This window comes from Pseudopodoces humilis, chromosome 3 (assembly GCF_049639895.1).
Source record: "Pseudopodoces humilis isolate 2021_Gansu_Grassland_sample_001 chromosome 3, ASM4963989v1, whole genome shotgun sequence".
Classification (NCBI taxonomy): Eukaryota; Metazoa; Chordata; class Aves; order Passeriformes; family Paridae; genus Pseudopodoces; species Pseudopodoces humilis.
This window is the reverse complement of record NC_142202.1, coordinates 68,890,125-68,912,579: the sequence shown is the minus strand read 5'-3', so window position 1 is coordinate 68,912,579 and position 22,455 is coordinate 68,890,125. Positions and strand designations below refer to the sequence as shown.

General features: G+C 38.3%; 1 protein-coding gene across 1 annotated transcript in view; it reads left to right on the top strand.

The window, feature by feature from the left end:
* Nucleotides 1–18,554, top strand: part of CDC40 (cell division cycle 40) — a 38,878-nt gene extending 20,324 nt beyond the window's left edge. The window contains exons 5-16 of the mRNA XM_005518270.2: nucleotides 578–661; nucleotides 2,643–2,782; nucleotides 3,361–3,457; nucleotides 5,108–5,247; nucleotides 6,691–6,765; nucleotides 7,418–7,463; nucleotides 8,810–8,911; nucleotides 10,182–10,297; nucleotides 10,383–10,516; nucleotides 15,183–15,259; nucleotides 16,680–16,824; nucleotides 17,569–18,554. Coding sequence (XP_005518327.1) covers nucleotides 578–661; nucleotides 2,643–2,782; nucleotides 3,361–3,457; nucleotides 5,108–5,247; nucleotides 6,691–6,765; nucleotides 7,418–7,463; nucleotides 8,810–8,911; nucleotides 10,182–10,297; nucleotides 10,383–10,516; nucleotides 15,183–15,259; nucleotides 16,680–16,824; nucleotides 17,569–17,746 — 1,334 coding nt within the window. The 3' untranslated portion in view covers nucleotides 17,747–18,554. The remainder of the gene's footprint in view (nucleotides 1–577; nucleotides 662–2,642; nucleotides 2,783–3,360; nucleotides 3,458–5,107; nucleotides 5,248–6,690; nucleotides 6,766–7,417; nucleotides 7,464–8,809; nucleotides 8,912–10,181; nucleotides 10,298–10,382; nucleotides 10,517–15,182; nucleotides 15,260–16,679; nucleotides 16,825–17,568) is intronic.
* Nucleotides 18,555–22,455: the final 3,901 nt, after the last annotated feature.

Here is a 22,455-nt window from a genome sequence, read left to right as displayed (position 1 = left end):
CAGCAGCTGCTGGCTGGTTTCCACATGACTTACTGGCTTTCCAAACCAAGGAGCAGTGCCCTGTGCTAAAGCAGCATCTATTTAACATCCTGTGCCTCTGAAAAGGAATCTGAGCTAATCTGATGCCATGTTCTTACAAGAAGAGGTTGCTATGGCATTTCAAAATCTAATGTTTGCATTGCAGCAAAATGGCCTGAATTCAGCGTTGACCTTGCTCGGAGCAGGGGCATCCTGGGGTCCCTTCCCACCAGATTCTGTGACTTGGCTTCTTGTGATTACCCACCCTTTGTATCTTATGTTGTTAACTGCTGCCTATTACATTTATTTGTTTCTCTGTGTTGTGCAAATTTAAGCATTCTGATAGCAATATGTACTCAAGGGCCTCATGGTACTACTTCATAGTAATCTTTATACTCAGGCCAAGTGAAAAGTTAATTGGATTCCAAAATTTCAACTCTTTGTCATCCCCAGCTTGTTCAGAGTTAACAGGAAAAAATTTGCAGAGGGACAGAGTAGTAAAAGTTGTACAAAACAGAAAAGCTTGAAATAACAGTATTTTTTTTAACTCTTGTTCCAGGTTACGCACTAGATCCTTCTGTAGATAATCCTGAAGCTGCTACCAAATATATTGGTTCTGTAGAAGAAGCTGAAAAAAATCAAGGTAATTAATTCAGAATCTTGTATAAATTACTTGCATCTCTTAACTGTTTTCATTTTTTCTTTGCTAAAAAATGGAATAGGTATTAGCAAAGGAAGGTATTATGGGAAAATCAACCATGTCCAAAAACAAAATAAAGAAGAGGTGTGTTGCAATTTTAATGCAGGGTGGGAAGAGAGATATTGGAGTGTTTTGTTTTCTTGAAGTAGCAAATGTTTCAGGTTGTCATGACAAATTTCGGAAGAGGATTTGCAATGTGCCATTGCATGAATACAATTTATCTGTACAATTTGAAACAGCTTTTTGGTCCTCTTAAATTCTGTCTTAGCTAACATTGTCATGTGTCTGCATTAGGATACCTGTATGTTGAGCTAATCACCATAACTGCTCCTCAGGAGCAAACTGATCACTCTGTGTGCAACCTCTGGCACTCCTGTTGGGAGCTGCATGTTATCTCTGCTTAGCAGAGTTAAACTCTTTGGGTTATTTGGAAAAGAAAACCACTGGGAGATTGCCAAATGGTAACAGCATGACATGCCACTGGGAGGATTGACTACCAGAGGCATGGGGTTTGTAATTAATACTTTGATACAAGATATTTAATGCTCAAAGGGACTTGTTCACATTGGAAAACTGTACCTGTGTAAACATCATGGTTATGCTTTCACTTGCATGTCTTTTTCAAATATCCTATTCACATGGGTATACAAAAGATCTTTATTTCTGTGTCCTCTTCCTCAAAATACATGAAAGCTTATTTCACTCTTTCCTTCCAAAGAAGGAAATGACTAAGATTAAACCATTTAAAATTTTTTTTAGAGAAACCCTTTTCATAACAGAATTTCTTACTTCATTTTAAGAAAACCCTTGATTAATGTGAAGTTCCTTCTGATCACTACTGAACATTTTATGTTGCCTATTTTCCCCTTGTTTGTGTAAAGCTTCTATAGTCTCTTTTGCACTAGATGAGTATTACTGCTGCTGCAGAAAAACCTTGTTTAAAAATTAAATATAATCCTATATACAAGCTTGAAAAACTTAAAATATGTTAAAATAATTTCCTACAGGGTTTTTTTTCCTCCCACATCTATATTGTATAGTGGTTTTGACACATGAAATTCTGAGGGTGCAATGTTTGTGAAAAGCTAGTATTTCTATGAAAGTACAAGATAATGGTTGGAGGGAGATGACTCTGTCAATAGTGACAGACGTTTTAAGAGGGCCTGTAGCAATAGGGCAAGGGTAATGATTTTAAGCTAAGAGAAGATGGATTCAGACTAAGCTATAAGGAAGAAATTTTTTACAGTGTGGTTGGTGAATACTAGAACAAGTTGCCTATACAGGTAGTGGGTGCCCCATCCCTCAAAACGTTCAAGTTCAGGTTGGACAGGGCTCCGAGCAACCTTATCTAGTTAAAGATGTTGCTGCTCATTGCAAGATGATTGGAGTAGGTGACCTTTAAATGCCACTTTCAACCCAAACCATTCTAGAATTCTATTATTTTTTTCTGTATTAAAATGCACAGTTGTGGTTGGGATTTTGGGACACTTGCCTCATTTTCATTTTGGGGCTGTTTTTTTTTCAAACCGAGATGGTTCAGAGAGATCAGAAGCCAAGATGACTTTTGCTTTCAAAAACTACCCTGTTTTGTTAGGCACAAAACTAAACTGTTTAAAGCATGAAAACTGATATATTCATACAGTCTTCAGACTTACTGTTAAAAATTTATGGTACATGCATGTTTAAATATTCTAACAAGCAAGGATACACAGTTAAAGTGGTCACTGTTACTGTGCATAGTTAGTAGTGTTCATGGCTGGAAAAGTGAGCAATGCTTTGGCCAGTTTTGCTCAAATACTTCTTCCATGTTGTCCTTTCTACTGAAAGGAGCGGCGCTGGTGGCTTTTTCTTTTAAACTGACTATGGTGTAACCTCTGATGTATTCTGTGTTAGCAGTTAGTCAGTGTATTGTTTCCTTCTTCAGGTTTAACAGTATTTGAAACAGGACAGAGGAAAATTGAAAAAAGGAAGAAATTCAAGGAGAATGATGCATCTAATATTGATGGTTTCCTGGGACCATGGGCAAAGTATGTTGATGAAAAAGAAGTAGCCAAACCATCAGAAGTAAGTACTGCTTTAATGAAATGGATATAAATTGTCAGTACATGGCAGTAGGTTTCAACAGACATCCAGCTGCACCAGTGCTTGTCCAAGGAGACCCATGCTATGCTTGGGGGTAATAGAAACATTTTGGGTGATACATCCAAATAAGAAGCTCCAAATATTCTGCATTCAATTATTTGGAACACTTTTTGGAAATACAGTTAATTCAACCTGTGTGTAGAGTCTGATTAAAAGAAACAGCTTGGGGAAAAAAAAAGTGAAAGTAAAACTTTTTTTAAAAGAACTGGCAAATGAAAATCCCCAGTATCACACACACAAATACACACATCCTGAACCATCCAACCAACAGTTATCCTTCTTGTCCAATCAGTGCTTAGCTTTAGTTTATGAATAAAAGGATGATATTGCTTTTCAGTGTACATAGCTTTTCAGGTCTTTATTGATGCTTAGAAATATTTCTAATCTCATTTAGCAAATAGATGTGTTCTTAATAGTGAGTAAGCAATAGTACAGTTCTGAATTTTGTTATGTGATTCTGAATGCTGCTTTTCTAAGAGATCATGTTTTATTTTTTCCAGGAAGAGCAGAAGGAGTTGGATGAAATAACAGCTAAGAGGCAGAAAAGAGGAAAACTAGAAGATGATAAACCTGGAGAGGAGAAGACTATATTACATGGTAATGGCATCTTCCTGGCTGTTCTCATTTTCTAGCTCACTGTGTTTTCTTGCCTGCTGTGTTAATTAGTAAGGATGGCAGACAGCCTCAGCACCATGATGTGTCTGTATTGGAGATAACAGCACTCACAGGCAAAAGCATAAAGAATGGGGAAAGAGATAAATAAACTTGGACTAGTTCCACTTTGTACTGTGAAGAGCAGTGTGGAAATGTCATTTTTCAGGGTATTGGATTTATTTATTTATTTCTAATATTACTAGATGCATGTATCCCTTTTCTGTTTCACAGAGCAAACATACTGAAGTTAAGAGTTTGGCTTAGTTTCAGCTTCAGAATTACTGTAGTTTTATATGTCAGTATTTTCATCAGCAGGTAGGGCTCTGAGTTATGGTTCATGAACAATTTAGAAAATTACTTGGTCTTTACACTTTCTCAATTTTTAATGTAGATGTTCTTGCCCTTATACCATGAATAATTGCATATGAATTAATTACTCTACAGAAGCCTGTAGTATGTGGTACCTTCAAAGAAAATGGTTTGGTAATTAAGTAAAATTCAATAATTTTTTGAAACTGTTACTTTGGCTGTCTGCATACAAAACAGCCTGGCCTTATGCTGCTTGGTGCAGATAGTTTGGTAGACAGGGTCTCTCTTTGTGTACCAGCTTCTACAACCAGGCTCACACACATGAGCTGTGAGCATCCTTTCTAATGTGTGTTGAGGAAGAAGTGGCTGTGAGATAAGCGTTGCTGGCATTAGAACATTTTTCTGTTTATGTGTAGTAGATCATGATGGCATTTGTTGAACAGCAGTGAGCATAACAAACATGAAATTTTAGCCACTGAGCCTCCTATGGACTAATTATTTTGTATCCAAGTTTTTATGCTCTCTACCTGAAATTTCACAGTGAAAAGACCTTGCCGTATAAGCTATGATCTTCTCTCATGCAAACATTCCAGAAATACTCCATGGATGCTGTGCAAGAGTACAACCAAAACTGCCATAACAACATTCCAGAAACTGAGAAATTAATTTAATCAGTCCACAGTTTATTGTCATGGCTACCCAACATATGTCTATTCTGAAATAATCCATTTTCATGCACAATGCATCCCTGTGTTTCTGGCTGTCCAATCGCTTCTTAAATCTAGTTAAAGAGCAGCTGTTGGCTGCTGCTGACTGATACTGGTTCATGCTGGCCAAATGAATCTTTTTTTCCTTGATTTGTAATTCTGTTGACATGACTGACACAGGACAGAGCTGGCCAGAATGTGAGTTGCAAGCAAATGTCAGGTTTAGAGTTTCACAGTTTAATCTATGTAGCGTTAGTGTAAGCAAAGTCTTTTTGGTCAGGAGAACTCTCTTGCTGTTTGCTGATGAGTAAAATGGATAGGAGAAAGATTGTCTTAATGTTTGGATTGTAAGATTCCAATTAGACTTTGCTGAAATGACTTAGAGTTTAACTGGTGTCAAATAAGATTCCACATCTGTATGGAGAAGCTGGTTTTTCTTATACTGCTTCTCTCACCTCTCCCTCTACAGCAGAGCAGCTGTGTTGAGAAAACCATAATTGTGTGAGTTGTTGAGCCTTTCAAAAGATTCTAACCTCTTAAAATATGGATTCTGAGAATTCTGTGTTTGCCTTTTCAGTTAAAGAAATGTATGATTATCAGGGGAGATCTTACCTTCATGTCCCTCAAGATGTTGGAGTTAATCTCCGTTCTACAGTACCACCTGAGAAGTGCTATCTTCCAAAGAAGCAAATCCATGTGTGGTCTGGGCATACAAAGGTAGGAATGTTTGTGAGCATACAGCATAACAACCCATTTAATTTTCTGTCTGCAGCTAGTAATTTCTATAAAACTGAAGAATCAGTAGAAGGAAAGAGTATTTTCCTCTTTACTCTGCTCTGCATGTAATTGGTTGCATTACTTGCTCACATAAGGTGTTTGCCTGCTCAGTTGCAGTTGTCTAGCCGCATATACTTTTGTGTTAACATAGTGACTAAGAATGTTAGAGGTTTTTTTGTAGTAAGAATACTTAAGGGCTATTTCATATCAAACTTAGGTTAAGTTACATAGGTTTTGCGATTATGGTGCATTAGTGTTACAGGTTTCCCAAATATAGCTAATACCTTTGAGAGGTGTGTCTTGATTTTCTTTGATGCTGCTTAACATCCACAGTTCCTTCTTGTCAGATTCCAAAACAATATATACACTGCTGGTATTAAAAAAGTGTTTCACTGCTCAGGGTTGTATAGCACATACTCAATTTGCTGCTTCTTTTGTCACTAATTTTAAGTATTGCTTGAGGGGGAATGTGCTGCACTGCAATGGACATCACCTTAATAATATTTGGAAGATGGAAGAGAAGAGGACACAGGGAATGTTTTTAGCTTTTACCCTCTCTTTTAGTTGAGTTGCATCTCTGTGCTCTTCTTAAATGATTGCTGCATCAAGGAGCTTATAGCTGCAGCTATCAGATCTTTCCAGAATGAATCTCCTCCCCTAAGCTCTAGTCCCTCCTCTGTCTATTATCCTACAACAGACTAATGTGTAAAATGGCTTTTTCCTGCAAACAAGGTGAATAATGATATTGATAGGAGAGGCAAAAGAAAAATAGGCTGACAAATTTAGAAAAGCTGGGGGATATAAGTAGACAATAATAGGGAGGATAAAGTACCCAGCTGCAACCAGGGGTGGGAGGAAGAAACTGGATGGCATATGAATAGAGTAATCAACATGAAATGGAAAACAGGGATGTTAAAAACACGAGTACTTGGGGGTTCTTTGGACTTCCCAGAAAGGAGTACCTGGGATACAGAAAACTGTGGAGATGCTGTGCTCAGGAAATCTGAGCTCAGTGGGTAGAAGGCAGTGGTAGTATATGTAAGAAATTGAGTTTTTTTTTTTTTAAATTCTATACCTGCCCCACCTGAAAAGGCTTGTTATGCAGAAATGGTTCCACAACCTCCAGTTTGTATTTATTTGCTGTGTTTACCATAGTAGTGGTGTGGATCTTAAAGGAGGTTATATATACAGCCATTTAAATGAATATTTTTTTTTCCAATAACAATTCCAATAACAATTGTTCAAAATACATCACTGTTTCTAAAACAATATCAGTATATTTTATGAAGATAAGCTTTAGCTTTTTGCCTGGAAAAGAGAGTAAACAAACTGAGAAAACATCTAGATGATCCACTTACTGTTAACTTATATTCTTATTTACAGGGTGTTAGTGCAGTCAGATTGTTTCCTCTCTCTGGGCATATACTATTGTCTTGCTCTATGGATTGCAAAATTAAGGTGAGTTATTTTTCTGTTTTCATGTATACATTTTATACCATCCTGGAATACAGACAGTGCATTTTAGGATACATAAACATTTGGTACTTCTAGCAAATACCTTTTGTCTGTGTTGCTTTTATTTTTCTCACTTAATTTTTAAATTACAAATTCATTGAAACAAAGATAGAAATAGTACACAAGACTGAAGCTGTTAGAACAGTGTTAGTTGTTTTTTAATAGTATTTGGAAGGTCACAAGTTTCTCATGTTATTGCCTTTGTTGTTATATTAAGTCATTTTCTGTGAAGCCTAGTTTTACAGCTAACAACAGGTCTCTGCTTTTGCTGAAGCATTTGTGGTGTGAACTAATCTCACTTCTGTCCAGCATATATCAACAGAAAGCTGATGCTTTGGGGTTTTTTTTTAAGTGGCAAAACCTTAAGTTGTTAAAATTGGAGTATGGTATGAGAGTTTTAGTTATTCTAAGGGGATTTTGCTAACAGGAAGTTGACAACATTCTACTAAATTTCTGGATAGATTGTGATTAATCAGTGCATAGTATATGTTTGTAATTAGTTTCTTAAGAGATGTTGCCATATATGTTTACACTTAATTTCAGCATCATCACTGTTTAACAATTTACATATATCCCCCCATCTTTTTTTTCCTAGCTATGGGAAGTATATGGTGATCGAAGATGTCTACGAACATTTATTGGTAATAATCTTTTTTTAAACTCGTTTATGTCTAGAACAACTTCCTGGAAGAATATGATTTAGGTTAGCTTATTAATTTGCCATAGAGAGGACTTGTGTGCATCCAAGGCAATGTTTGTTCAGAATGATATTGGCAATAAGAACTGAAAAATATGTACATTTCATTAAGAACTTTGTCACCATTCCAAGCAATTTAATGTTAATGTGTAAAGCCTTAAAACATTAGTGTACTACAGTCATCAATACTTTATTCAAGACTCCTTTCTGAAGGCAAAATTTTTACATGAAATTGTCACATCTTCATGTTGAGAACAGCAACCCTCTGTATTTCACCAGTGAGGGCATCTCATGGTCTGATGATCCCTCTTTAAATAGGTCATTCCATCTGTGCTGAGTTTTTGGTGCAAAAGCGTGGGAAATCTTTTTTAGGTGCGGCCTTTGTTCATGTAACAGGTGCTTGTTAAAGCAGATAGCTGAGAGGGAGAGAAATACAAACTTCTTAGCAGCCTTGAATGCAGAACAAAAGTAGCTGATTCTCCTATTGAAATAGGAACATTTCTAGAATGCTGAGTGAATATATGTTGAGTAACAAGAAAGAAATCTTTTTTCACCTATTATTTCTGATGACAGCAGTGTGGCAAAGATGATGGCTCAAAAAAGGTTCTCTCTCAATAGACTACTCTTTCTGAACAGTGTGACTGTTTCTCTCAGAAGGTTCTTATTATCAACCAGATTTGCCTACCATATTGCTATATATCAATTACTGTGCTAATATTTAAACTAAAAAGAACTGCAAGTCTGATGCAGTGGTCAGATAAAAGTATTGAGGCTGAGGGGTAGCAAGGTTAACATCAGACAAAAGCATTCTTAGTTTTCTGATCTAACATTTCCCATATTTTGTACCTGTTTTCTAATTATAAATGTTTCTACATTAAATGTGTCTCATATAGTGTTTGTCTCTCCTCTTTTTCATTAGGTGTTGCCATGTATTAGAGTGTTTTAAATTTCTTCTGAAGTTCTGCTTATGTATCAATTTATACAAGTTTATACTTGTTTATCAAGTTGGTTCTTGCAATGCTTTTGTTTCTCTCTCTAGTGTCTTAGAGGTGTGAAGGTGATATGGGGTTTTATTCTCATCATTCTTTAGGAGTTACTTTTTCTTTCTCACTTGAATTATTCTTTACTAGTTCTCATGAAGAACTTCAATAAGTGATTTCTTCTTCTCTTTGCATTGTTAGAGCATTTAACTTGAGTAATATGGGTTGGGGTTTTTTTAAAAAAATCCAATACATAAGCTCTAAGTATGAATGGATGAAAGTTTATCATTGCATTTTTTCTATTTTGTAGGACACAGTAAAGCTGTTCGAGACATCTGTTTTAACAATGCAGGCACTCAGTTCCTTAGTGCTGCATATGACCGCTATCTAAAACTTTGGGACACTGAAACAGGTACGCTTGTATTTGTAGGTGCTGTTATTTGGCACTATTTTTAATTAATAGTGGCTATAAATATATCTTTGCATTCAGATTGTTTCCAGTTATCCTTCATATTGTCCAGTAGTTCACTGTTTAGGCTTTCATTGCAGGATAATTAGTCTTTTTTCCCACGTGTTTTGTTGTTATCTGTAATAGTGCAATTGACACTACCTGTATTTTCATATACCTTTTCATTTGAAAAGTTTGATAGTTATTTGTAATGCTAAAATGTGTTTCAGCAAAAAGTCATCTTGCTAAATCATTTAATTGCATGTTTACATTTACAGGCATAAAATTACTCTTTACACCTAAATATGCTTAATTTAGAAAAGTTATCTCACTTGGTCTTTTGCTTAACCCAAAGAGCACTCCAAATAAGAAAAGGTGGTGATAACTGAGCTGCTGGTATAGACTGTTGAAGGGTAGGTCTGATGCTTTCATGCCTGGAGGTGCTCTGTAACATTCTGCTACAAATAGTTTGTTGAGTTAAAGAAAAATACAGGATAGATTTTTGTCAGTATCCTTTTAAACCTGAGTCTCTTCCTAAGACAGGAAGTTCCCATGTTTGAAAAAGTTGTTAGCTTTCTGGGTTACCAGTGCCACTAATCTTATACAGGTGATAGCCAGAAAGGTGTAAGTCTAATTCTCCAGTGTTGAGTCTGAACTTGAGTCTGAACTCAGTTATTAGACAGAGTTTTTAGATTAACACAGCTCCTGTAAGTTACGGATAACAAGTAATCAAGGTATTTGTGGCTGAAGCTAAGAAAGGAGGTCAGGGCTTTATTTTGCAGTTGGATTACTGTTACGCTTCTCTAAGGTTAATCTTGAGTTCTTGCCCAAGTTTTTATCTCCTGTTGAGAAGATATCTGATCCTAAGGAGGTGATGTTTTGCAAAGACAGTGGTCAGCTTGTGATATCCTGAACCTGTCCTTATGTTATTGTCCTTACTGTTCTTGTTATGTCCTGGTGGCATACAGGGGACTGAGCAGTTGCATTGTTTGGGAAGCTGTAGCAAACTTACAGAACAGTTTGTGTGTGTGCATATTTATGCAGGTGCATGCACACAAACGTGAAAGAGGGACTAATTAAAGAGCAGGGCAAATTCTGCCCTCTAATTCTCTCAAGGACTTTAAAAGAAGTGTTGTCTGCTCTTAGTAAAGTGCTTTTGATCAGTATCTGCAAACAACCAATCAGGCCATAGCACTTCCAACCTGATACACTATAAATGGGTTTTCTGTTGCAGGGCAATGTATTTCAAGATTCACCAACAGGAAGGTTCCTTATTGTGTCAAATTCAATCCTGATGAAGATAAACAAAATCTCTTTGTTGCAGGGATGTCAGATAAGAAAATTGTACAGGTATGTCTACTCAGTATTTATTTCTCTAAAAGTACTGGCATTTAGTAAAAATGTTAGGTTCTTATTCTGACTCTTTTAATTGTAGTGGGATATTCGAAGTGGTGAGATTGTACAGGAATACGATAGACATTTGGGAGCTGTCAACACCATTGTGTTTGTGGATGAAAATAGAAGGTTTGTGAGCACATCTGATGACAAGAGTTTAAGAGTTTGGGAATGGTAAGTTTAAAATTTTGAATTTTACCTCAAAGTATATTGTGAGCAAACTGAGAAGAGAGTTCATTTTTAAAAGTGCACATAGCACATAGGCCACTGGAGTGTACTGAGTTCTAGGTAGCTCAGGAAAAGCTTTAAAACCCTGTTCTGACTGAATGCCTGAAACACTTCATTGATTTCCTCTTCCCCACTGAAAACATGAGACAGCTCTATCAGCCTGAAGCTCACTGCATTCTGTTAGTGGTCTCTGCTCTCTCCCTTTTCCCCAAGGGTATATTAGTCCTTAAATTAACTCATAAAGAAATGTTTGCTCTATTAAAAATTGGTGTGTGTTGGTTTTGAATGCTTTGAACGTGGATATCCATAATATTATATGATACTTGGCCCATGTTTGAAATAACTAGCTTAGTGTAGCATTATTCTGGCTTTCTGTTTGTCTGTCTTTTTTGGCAATATTTGATACACACAGTATGAATACAATGATGACAGAAAAGGGAGAGTCTGTCCAAGAAAAAGTAATACAAAATATTTGAAATGGCTTCCAGTTTCTAGCATTTAACCTCCAGAGAAAACAGATCACTCCTATCTGAAATGTTTTTTGCATAGTTGTAGGTACTAAGATCTTGAACTTAATACTTTGAGATTTCTTTAGGATTTGAGAATTTCTTTTTGAAATAATCAGTCCCATATCTTGAGGTATTCATTTCCTTTTGCTGTTCACACATGCAAAGCTGTTGCATAATATAGGCACTAGTTTGACAGTTCTGTGACTAATCAGTTCCTTCCTAGCTGCTTGCTTTTTTTTTTTTTTTTGCTTTTTTTTTTCCTGTAGCCTAGACAAGAGAGTCCAATTTGTGGTATTGGAATATCACCCAAGCAGCCAGCTAAATCCTCAGCTTGCTGTGATTGGCTGCTGTCATTGCCAGTAGGAGTGGGAATGACCAAAGTCTGGGAACCCAGGCTTAGACTAGACATAAAATGCTGCCACCATATGCCACTCCAAGAAAGCCTCTGTTCAGTACTTCATAAGCAGACCCATGCAGTTACTGAGCTCCTTAAAGAAAAATTTTTACAATACCATCTCTACTAAGGAATGTCTCCTCTTTGCTGAGTGGGAGGATGATCTTGCTTGCACAAATCTGTTATTTCCTTGGGACTGGATTGCCCCTTGTTTTTATGAGCTTTGTGTGATGGCTGAAATGAATAGTGAAGTGGGTGGATTTAGTCTGTCTGTGAAGAAAAGCAGGAAAGGCAAAAAGATTCTGGCATGGGAACATCGCAACCTTATTGTTCCAGTAGCAGAAGCTTTTTTCCTTCTGAAGCAAAAACCATGTAATAGCGAGTTGTACACTGAAGAAAGAGCTCCCTTGTTGAAATTATAGGGAACTCAACTCTAGGCAATATTCTGTAATGCAGTTGTTGGGAAATTCTTTGGTTTTATAAAGAGCAAATGTAATGCCATCTTCCTGGGCATGGCTTGAAAACCTTTCCCCACAACCTACCATGACATATGTTAATTGGTCTGGAAGTGTATTTCTGTAATTTCAAGATCCAGATTTTTAAAATGCCTTAAAACTAAGTTAACACATACGTTAAACTAAGTTAATACTAACATTATGGGAGATTCTGGAGCTCAGAAACATCCATGGCAAATTATTTTTCAAATCCTTTTTTTCCTAAGTTGATAAGAAAAGTTATTTGCTACTTAGCAGTGATTTGGTTACTGCACCTTTTGGTACTTTTCTTCGGTATGTTCTTCAGCAAAATGTTTCTTCAGTATCCTACAGAAACAAAGTGGAAGTAATTATGACCTGAGTATGGCCTTAAAAGCCAGTAATTAAAAGTTGGTCTAATTACTTAGTTTCAATTGTCTAGAGGAATTCTGGAGTGTTTTGTAAACACTTTGACTTGGCCAGAGCTGGTAGTGGGATGGCATGTCTGACTTCATCACAGTGAGAAACTCCTGAGAACTTAAATCTCCTTTCCCCAAGAATTCATCCCGTGCACAGATTTCACTGGGGTGTACATAGAATTGCAGTTCGTTAGTTTCTGAAAGTTCAGACTTCAAGTATAGTAGATCGTAGATTACATGGTTTATTTAGGAATATTAATGGGAGTACTTGAAAATTTGCCTGCTTTTGCATTTTGTGTGATTGGGATATTAAAGTTGGCAGGGGTATTATATTCGGTGTTCTCTCCTTTAGAAATGCAAAATGTTATTTTGTCTTTGCTTTGTATGCATCTGATCCTGCTTGGATAAGCAATGAAATGATTTGGGCATTTAACTTTGGAGGCTGTTGTTTCTTTTTACCTCCAAGTCAGCCAGCAAAGCAAGAACTGTGCAGTGATAATTTAGCTATTATGCTGACAGGCTTGGGAGGCTTGTCATCTCTGTAAAGCTGTGCCCTTCAGTGGGCCTTGTTGCCCATGGCTCCTGGTACAAGTAGTGTAGTCTCCTCAGAGATGTCTTCATGATGTGTAGGTCCCAAAACTGGATTGGATTGGACTGGGGGTTTGGGTTGGCTTGGTTTTTTTCCTTCTTTCATTAAAAATTTTCTACCTCTTTATTGCCAAAAACCTCTAGGATTTTTCTACCTCTTGCTTGGGGAAAAAGTTGCATCAGAACCCCAGAGTATAGCACTTCTAAATCTTGGCTAGCAGATATCACTTCTGGTGCTTAAAACTTATCAGTCTTTGAAATGCTATGAAGTGGGGAAAAGACTTTAAAATATTTAAAGCTTAAATATTTGTCACAAAAAACAAATATATCACATGAGTTTTGAGGTTGGGCAACCATGATAGCATCCGTGTTGGTAATTTTTTTAAGAGAGCAGGCTGACATTACTTATTTAGCAATATGACTGGAAGCAAATGTGAAACACAAATGCATCTCTTTATTCTGCCTAATAATTTAGTGCAGCACATCCTGCTGCTGTCTTAAGTGTGCCTGGTAGGTATCAACATAAAGCAGAGCTATTGTGAATAAATTCTAGTAGGTGAGCCTGCCTTCATTTGTAAAAGGAGAAGAAGGCAAAACAACTGGTGTTGCATTTAAATTTCTGACTGCAGTACAAGTCAGTATTGGAGATGCATCTTCTGTGATGAGACTTAAATGGGGCTTCCAGTGGGATTGGTTTTACCTGGCATTGAGGACTCCAGAAGGTTGTTGGTCTGCAGGAGTGTTGTGTGGTGAGAGTGGATCAGGGCCTGGCCTTGCTGCAACATTAGCCTTGTGTCCTGTTGCAAGTGGAGCTGGAAACTGTTTGGGTAGGATGTGGCACAGGGGCTGCACTTCCTGTGCTGTTGTGTTGATGAGAGATGATGTGGATTTTTAGTTACTTCACAGATTTGCTGCCCAATGGCAGTCTTAGGTCTGCCTGTTTGGAAGCTGGTTATCCCTGGCCTAAAGCGCATGCTTTAGTGTATTAAGTGGGTTGCCCTTCTTATTCTGAGGAATAAATTATTTTAACTCACAGGAGCATTTGTGTCGCTTCCTGACAACAGAGCAGCTTCTCACCCTGCTGCCCCTGTGTGTGTTGCTTAACTCAAGATGATGGGAAATAACTTCCTCCACAATAAAGCAGGATGGTAATTACCTTGCTAATGCTGACCGTATTGCCATCCAACAAGGCTTGGGCAGCTGGGACGAGGCAGCCACCCACGCTCTCTGCTCCGAGAGTGTCCCAGCAGCCCTTCTGCTCTGTGAATTAGACAATGAAGTCATAAACATCCCCTTTGTATTAATTAATGTTGCTACAGAACATTTTGCATGTGTTTTCTGCAGAATACATTAATCAAATCTATTTTCTGCTGGAGGTTTTATTTGCTTAATGAGAAAGCCATGTACATGCCTTCCTTTTTTTCCAGTCTTCTAGTGCACAGGATACGAGGAATACTGTGAATATGCACAAACCGTTAGTAATTTAATTTATATAGTCAAAACCAAATGGCAGTTCTGCAGAGTAAGGATTAGACTGCCCTTGTTTTTACACTAGGTCTTTCTACAGGACAGTGTATGTTAAGAACATGCACTGGCACAGTCTTCATGCAATTGAGCTGGGGATTGCATTGTCTTCATGCAGTCTTCATGCAATTGAGCTTCAGCATTCAGTTCAGCTGTGAATATTTGGAATTGGTTGGCGTTCCCAGCTGAGGAGATGAGGAGGAAAAGAGCACATCAGAGAGATGAGAGAATCCTGTTTTCTTTTCCTTTAAAAAATGTTTTAAAAAGAAGAATTTTTAAAAAAGGCAGAAATACTTGATTTTAAACAAAACTCAAGTCAATAAGATGTTCCAGTAAGATCCATGCATATGTCAGTATGTTCTTGCTATCTAAATAGGAACTTTGTAAGTGCTGCAGTTATACTGGAGGCAGTAAAGGAACTTTGTGTTACAGTTTTGCTCTTAACAATTAGAATTATGACTCTGATTTAGACTCTGGCTCATTTGATTGAGGTAAATCCACACCCTCAGAGGTTATGCTGTAGATGGCTCTGCATCTGGAGCTCTTGGGTGGACATTCATAATATTTTTGAATTTATGCATATTCTTCCTTTGGATGCCACCATACATTCTCCATGGTTCAGTTGCCACATAGATCAGCTGACTTGAAGCAGCTCTTTGGAACATCTCCATGTCTTCATTAAACACATACTTCTTCCTTTTGCAGGGACATTCCTGTAGACTTCAAGTACATAGCTGAGCCAAGTATGCATTCCATGCCAGCTGTGACTTTGTCTCCAAATGGTAGGTTAACACTTTACTGCCTTCTTAGACCTAATTTACATAGGCACCTCTTACTGATTATATCTCTGTGATGTTGCTGTGTTGTATCCTCCTTTCACCCCTCCCCAGTCACTCCATGCAGTTATTCCAAGATTGGACTGGATTTTGTTTTGATTTAAAATTTGAAAGAAGAGGTATGTCAAATGAGGGTTTATATCAGGGTAACTGTATCGGTTTAAAATTAGGCCAGACAAGGCAAAAGGACTCTCCATAGAGCTACCATGTGCTCTTTGCTGTATTTAAAATATTAAGAGAAACATGAAGGGAACTGACAATGTTGGCAAAGTGTTAAGTAAGTTCAGCAGTCCTTGTGGTGCCACTGCTAAAGCAGAAACTCATGTTGTACATGATCCTGTTCCCTTCTGTTATGAATTTAGTCTGAATAATTATTGCATAAGAGAAATCCCAAATTATCTCAGTGTTTCTTTAATGTTAATGTTTCACTGGTGTTTATGTTCTTCAATTAGAATCACGCTGAAGAAGGATAATTGTTTTGTGCCTCAAGTAATCAGTGAAAAGCCTTCTAACAGGACAAAATTCCTGTTATCTGTTTTGGCCAAATTTAAATAGCTTTAGTGTCACCATTATTGCAGTGTTGCCAGACTTGCTGTTAACAGTTCCATTATGCTGAGTAGAGGCTGATCAACTTGTTGCACAGCCAATGTTATGTTGTCACTGCATAAAACACTTCAAAGGCATTGACAATATGCAGAGTTCAGGACAGAAGTCTCTGTTCTGGGTGTTCTGTAGCACATCATCTTCACTGAGTTCTCAGGCAGGAGTTAATGCACTGCCAAGGTGCAAAATGAGATGACGTTAAGATTAGAAAAGCTTCGATTTCTCTTTCACTAAAATATCTTTATTAATTGCATTCCATTATGTCAGAATACTATATAGTTGCAAACTCTTTAGTCTACCTTACAGTTATCTTCCCATAAAGAAGAGGGGGTGACTTTCTTAGAGTACCCACAAAAAACAGATGGTCAAGTAGAGTGCAGCTAGATGGATTTTTTTTTCCCCTCACTGAGTTACATGATTATGTGCACCAGCAAGTTTACACAGTATCTTAAAATCTTGACAGTAAGTCAGTGGGGTTGATGCAGCACATAGCTGGAACAGTCTAAGTCTCTACACTTTAACAGAGTCATGAGTGCATTTTGTAGGAATAGGCATGCCAAATCCTGTCAAACATAAGGTTTCAACTCTTGGCAGTTGTATCAGACAGAAGCAATATCAACTGTTACCTGGAAGCCTGCTACATAATGAAAGTAAGGATTAAGATAGTGCAAGACAAATTGTCAAAATCTCGAAAAACATCCTGGTTAGGTTTGGTTCTTCAGATGCAGCACCCTGACACTACCTTTGTTTATTGCATTTGTAGGGAAATGGTTGGCTTGTCAGTCGATGGATAACCAAATCTTGATTTTTGGAGCTCAGAACAGATTCAGATTAAACAAAAAGAAAATTTTCAAAGGTCACATGGTAGCTGGCTACGCTTGTCAAGTGGATTTTTCACCTGATATGAGGTAAGTTTTTGTGGCCATAAACTTCATGTTAAAACTTGCAAGTCTAGAGATTAAATTTCCTTTTGAATTTTTCCTGCAACACTCATGAATGCACAGTCCTCCTGTTAGTTCAGCATCTGATAGGACCAAGAAAGGCTTCACATTTGACTCCCATCTTTTTGCACATGGTGTGCAGTGCAGGGTCTGTTCCCACAATGTGCACTTGTCTAGAGTATCTGGGATTTGAACTCACCAGTTTTCCCAGTTCATAGTGGGTATCCTCATTTACTGTTCAGAGAATCATCTCTTTCTTCCTCTTGGCTTAGTAATATGCCCATACATTCAGTATTGTGTGTTCGTACGTAAGATATGAGTTACTATAAAAACTGGGGAATAACCTCAGCAAACCCAGAGGAAAAAGCATCTATAATTTTAGAGAAACTTGTGTCACTTTCTCTTGGGTTCCAGTAACACAGTGCAGGGTATAATCACACTGCTTAGCACATTCACCTCGCAGTTGAGGAATCACCTTCTGCAGGACTTGTGTGCCCTTAGAGCACAGCGTGAGCACTAATTCCTTGGTAGGTATGTTTGCAGTCTGTCTCAGATGGGAAGCTCCCTGGGGGAAGCTCTTTTCTGTTGCTTAGTTGCTATTTGTAATAACGTACAATAATATAAATGTAATAGCATACAATAATAATACAAATGTAGTAGCAAGCAGCCTGCACACGTGACACAACTTCCATTTTATTCCTGTTGATACAGCTATGTGATATCTGGAGATGCAGATGGGAAACTAAACATCTGGGACTGGAAGACAACAAAACTCTACAGCAGGTTAAAAGCACATGACAAAGTCTGTATCGGTGCAGTGTGGCATCCACATGAAACATCCAAAGTCATTACGTGCGGCTGGGATGGTCTGATTAAACTGTGGGACTAAAGAAGATGCTACAGAGACCTAAAGATACAAGTCCAGCATACATCTGAGATTAGGGAGCATTCTGCTGTAAGGATGGGTAGACATTTGTAATACTGCAGTTCTCGGCTCAGTGTATATATGCACCAAACACCAGGAAATTCAGAAGACTCAAGTGAAAGGATATAGTTCTAAATATGGCATCTGGGAATGAGAAGCTAAGCTGAGGTCATCTGAAAGCATGCAGAATCATGTGCCAGTTTGTCTTGCCTCTGCTTGTGCAAAACACTCTTGTAAAATAAAATAATTTTAAGAAAAACTATTTTTGTGGTTCTGGCTGTCAGAGAGTTTAAAGAGAAAACCTGCAATTCTATAACTTTCTTCCTAAGAAATCTTTGGTACCTACTGCAATAGAGCTGAAAAAGATAAGCACAAATCCAGTTGCTGAGATTTGCTAATTCACAGTAGAAATGGAGAGTTAATTGGAAGCTAGCAGTTGTCAGGTGAATTCTTATCAACTGAAGATGCCATTCATAGTCTTAGTTTCTGTCTGTAGAATCATGAGGATCACTCGCTTTCACCTTTGCAAGTAGTCTTCATTTTCAGGGTTTTCCTCATAATGGTTGTGTGCTGTGTGTTGTTTTTTTGTCTTCCCATATGCTATTCTGTTCCAATAAGCATGACATATTAAAAAAAGTGAATGTCTCTTGTTCTGTTTGGAATAGTTTGTATTATAAACCCCATGAAGGTTTTGACAATTTAATGTATATACATGTCACACTTTTTCTCTTTAAAGAACTTATTTTTAATAAATCTTTTTATAAAAACTCTGCTTATCTTTATCCAATTTTTGTCTTGCAGTGTCCATATAAAATATTTCCTACCATTTGGTATTTTAATGTGCACTTGTATCAGTGTTCAGATAAACTGATTTTCTTGCAGTGCTCATTTAAAGCTAAGGCCAGTTGGCAGCAGGAGAAAAAAAAAATCTTTTGACTCCCTGTCTGCTCTCTTTTTTTGGGCACATAAGAATAAATTCATGTAGCAAATTTTATCCCACTGGTCAGTCTTTAATTACAATTTTGAATTATGTTGTTTACTGTAAATCAAATCACTGCTCAACCATTATAAAAGATAGCAAAGGAATCATTGCCTTAATTGACAGCAGGATAGAAGCTGAGACAAAGAATCCCAAATAGTCGAGGTGGAAGGAAATGGTTGGTTGTTTTGTGGGGTTTGGGTTGACTGGTTGCAAGAAATTCTGGTCTTTCAAAGAGTGAGTTACACAAGTTAGGCCCTTGTGAGTAAACAGTTGTAATGCTGAGCTTGAGAGTCATTCCACTGTCAGTCCATGCTGTTGTGTAACTGCACTGAGTTTCCCATCCCAGCAGCCTTGTGTGCCTGAGAAACTCGACTCACTGTTTTCACAAGCACCAGCCTGGTGGTACCTGGGTATTGCCCAGCCTTGTTCCCATGCAAGTACTGAGATAGAAAACGGTAGAGCCTGGAGAGAGAGCAAGGAGCTCCTCCAACACATCCTGAGGATTGATCCTCTGCAGGGAGAGAAGAGCCTGTTCCTGCTTCTCTGCTCTTCAGCATGTGGGTGGGAAAGAGCTGCTGCTGCTGTCTTGCAGAGGATGAATTTCTGATGTGCTTTTTCACATGGAAAGTTTGATTCCTGAGCTGGGAGTTGGGCTCTGGTGTGTGTTGTGTGCCAGGTGCTGCTTCAAGAGAAAGTGGGCTGGGGTAATTTGGAATGGATTTTCTCCTTCAAATACATTTCCCAAATGGATATGTGGCAGTGTGCCCTGACTGTTAACAGTTTATACGTACAGGGAAATAGGGAGGAGAAAAGGAATAGAGCAGATAGAAAATCTTCCCACAGGAACACCTACTGGCTTTCACATCAGAAACACCTTTCCCAAATGCTTAAAACCATTTAAATGATAATACACAAAATGCTTGGCTCTGTTGTTGGTACTGTGTTTCAACATGTGTCACCTACCAGGCTGAACTTTAGATATATACTTGTAAAATAGTATATGCAAAATATAAAAATAAGTGTATAAACTCTTGTAGTTATATACTGGGTGTTGTCTTTGGAGGCAAAAAATAAGAAATGTTTCAGTCAATTCAGCTAGAGTTGATGAATTGGGATTAAACGTTTGCAGCATGCCCAGAATCAAAATTGCCCTAGAAACTTTCAGATAAAATCTTTTGTCCCTCACAGTTGGTCACCGCATTAATCTTTTGTGGAATTTCTCACATCTGCATTGAAGCCTGCAGGGGGAATTTTCATGAGGATAACTCCCTCTTGTTGCAAAGCTCACATTGTCATCTAGTTTGCTGTGCACAAGGATAAATGTGTATGTGTGTGTGTGTGTGAGGTGCGAGTCCAGACTTGTTTTTCCAGCAGCCACCTATGAGGAGATTTCTTTCTGGGCTAATCAACTCAAATCACGTCATTCTTTTCCCAATTTCATGTCTGACCAGAAACTGGTCTATTACAGGTAGTTGGTCAGAGCAAGTCTGCTCTAAACTTGGCCTGTGAGCAGACAGATCCATGGAAAAGGCAGCACTGGGAGAAAAGGGAAGAGGGCATTTCAAGATTCCCAGTTAATTTTCCTCAGATATTAGTGGAGAATGGAATATAGTGATTCAAGCTGAAAGGGCATCTCAGGAGGGCTGGAGGCCGGTGTGTTACACTGCCAGGGAGGAATAGAGGCTAGCTGGCCTGCAGGGCTGCCATCACAGCATTGTTATTTTGTTCCCCTTGATCATCCACCTGTAACTTTCAGAAATGACAGGCAAATTTGTTGCTGCTTTTATTAATACTGATTGCTTTTATAGCAGAAGTTTTACAGGTCAGTCAACTATATCATTCTTGGAGTTCTGTCTGGGAAACTTGTTATTTCCTTTGACCTTTTGCCAGTTTTTTCTTGGACTTTTTTTCACATGCAAGAGGGGAATATAGCCCACATATCCTCGTGCATCTTGCTGGTAAGAAGGCTGGCTGTCTTGAAGCAGATGGTCTTGGCATCTGTCTTGCTCAGAGTTTATAATTGTCCCCAGTAAGATGGGGCTGCTCAGTCTTTGCCCTCATTATGAAGAACAAACATTAAAATTACTGTAGATCCAGGAAAGTCCAAGATTGTCTTGTAAAAATCCGATTTTTAGCAGCAGGCAGATGTTCAGTATGCTGTTTAACGCCGTGGTCTTTAACAGCTGATTTAAACAGGGAGCCTTGCAGCTCCAGCAGCCCAGTAACACCATGTACTTTCCTTCTTTCTACCAGCTGGTTATTACAAAATCCTACTCCCGTTCGCTAGGAAGACTCCATATGACAAGCAGCCTGCACGAGGGGGAACACGCGGAGAGCGGAGGAGGGAGGGGAGTTTTGCCTGGAAGACTTTATTATAAACAGTATAACCTATACACCAGAAAAAATCAGTTGCCAGGGAGGTAGTTCCTCTGGAGACTACTTAAGGGACTTGTTACTGTAGGTTGACTTCACTAGCATACACTCAAAATTTTAAGCCTCTTATTTTGCAGTAAAATATGGTTTTTTTCTGTTAGGCTTGCTGATAAGCAAAGCAGACACTACGGCTGTCTTGCAGCACTCAGAGAAAACTGCTTGTGGCAGGGTTATGGTTACAGAAGCTGCTTGCAGAATTTAAAGCTTTCAGAAACAAACTGCAATAACTTTCAGTGAGCCATGGACCTGTAAACTCACCAGGCACACTGGAAGTTTGTCCTCAGATCTGTTTGTTATCTTGTATGACAGAATATTTAAAATGTGTTAAATGCACTGAGCCTTTCTGAGCCTCCTTTTTCCCTGCTGTGCTTCACACCACTGGGGGACTGCTCAAATGAAATATTGCTGCATTGGTCAAGAGTAAGAGGTTCTCATTAGGCCTTTTTGGTTAATCTGGAAGATGTCAAGGCTAACTGAGCCTGCTTCTCTGGTTTGGGAAAGGAAGACAGCAATGCAAATCCTCTGTGGACTCATTTCAGTAATAGGAACTTTATGGAGCTTCAAGACCACTGACAGTTATCCAGACACAGTTCTGGGAGCTGTAAATCTTTCCCATTCTCCCAGCGTAATTGCCCCACAGTTGGTGTCTTGCTCCTATTCCCCAGCTAAACTCTATCTAATTGTGAAATAAGTCTTTCCTTTTCTTGGTGGAGTTTAAACTCTTGCAAAACGATATTAAGAAAAAAAAAGAGAGAAATGCACTGCCCTAGAGGAGTTGTAACAATTTCACCTCCCACATTAGCTTGCTCCAGGATGATTTCCCCAAGCACCCCCAGGCCTTTGCTCAGGGCTGTTGTTCATATTTTGCTTTGGCATCCCCATACAGTCCTGCTTTGTCAGCTCCTCTTCGTGTACACTCTCAAACAATAATCCCTTCCAGTATTCCTTGGAGATAAAAAGGGAACTCAGACTCTGAATTCATTTGTTAGGCCAGATATCTACAGGAAAAAGAAGGAAGGCCTATTCCCTGGAGTTTCCAAAACCTTGCTGAGTTTTGTCAGAAGAGCTTCCCTGCAGCAAGCTCCTTTCTCTGCCCTGATGCTGATGCTTTGAGAGTACCTTGGGGCAGCAGGATGAGTGGGTTTTGTTTGCTTTTTGTCATTATTTCTCCAATATTAAATGAGTGGAATAACATTATGGAATATTTCTTGGGATCCTGGATTCTCATGTTTCTTGGAGCAATTTTTCTTTCATAAAG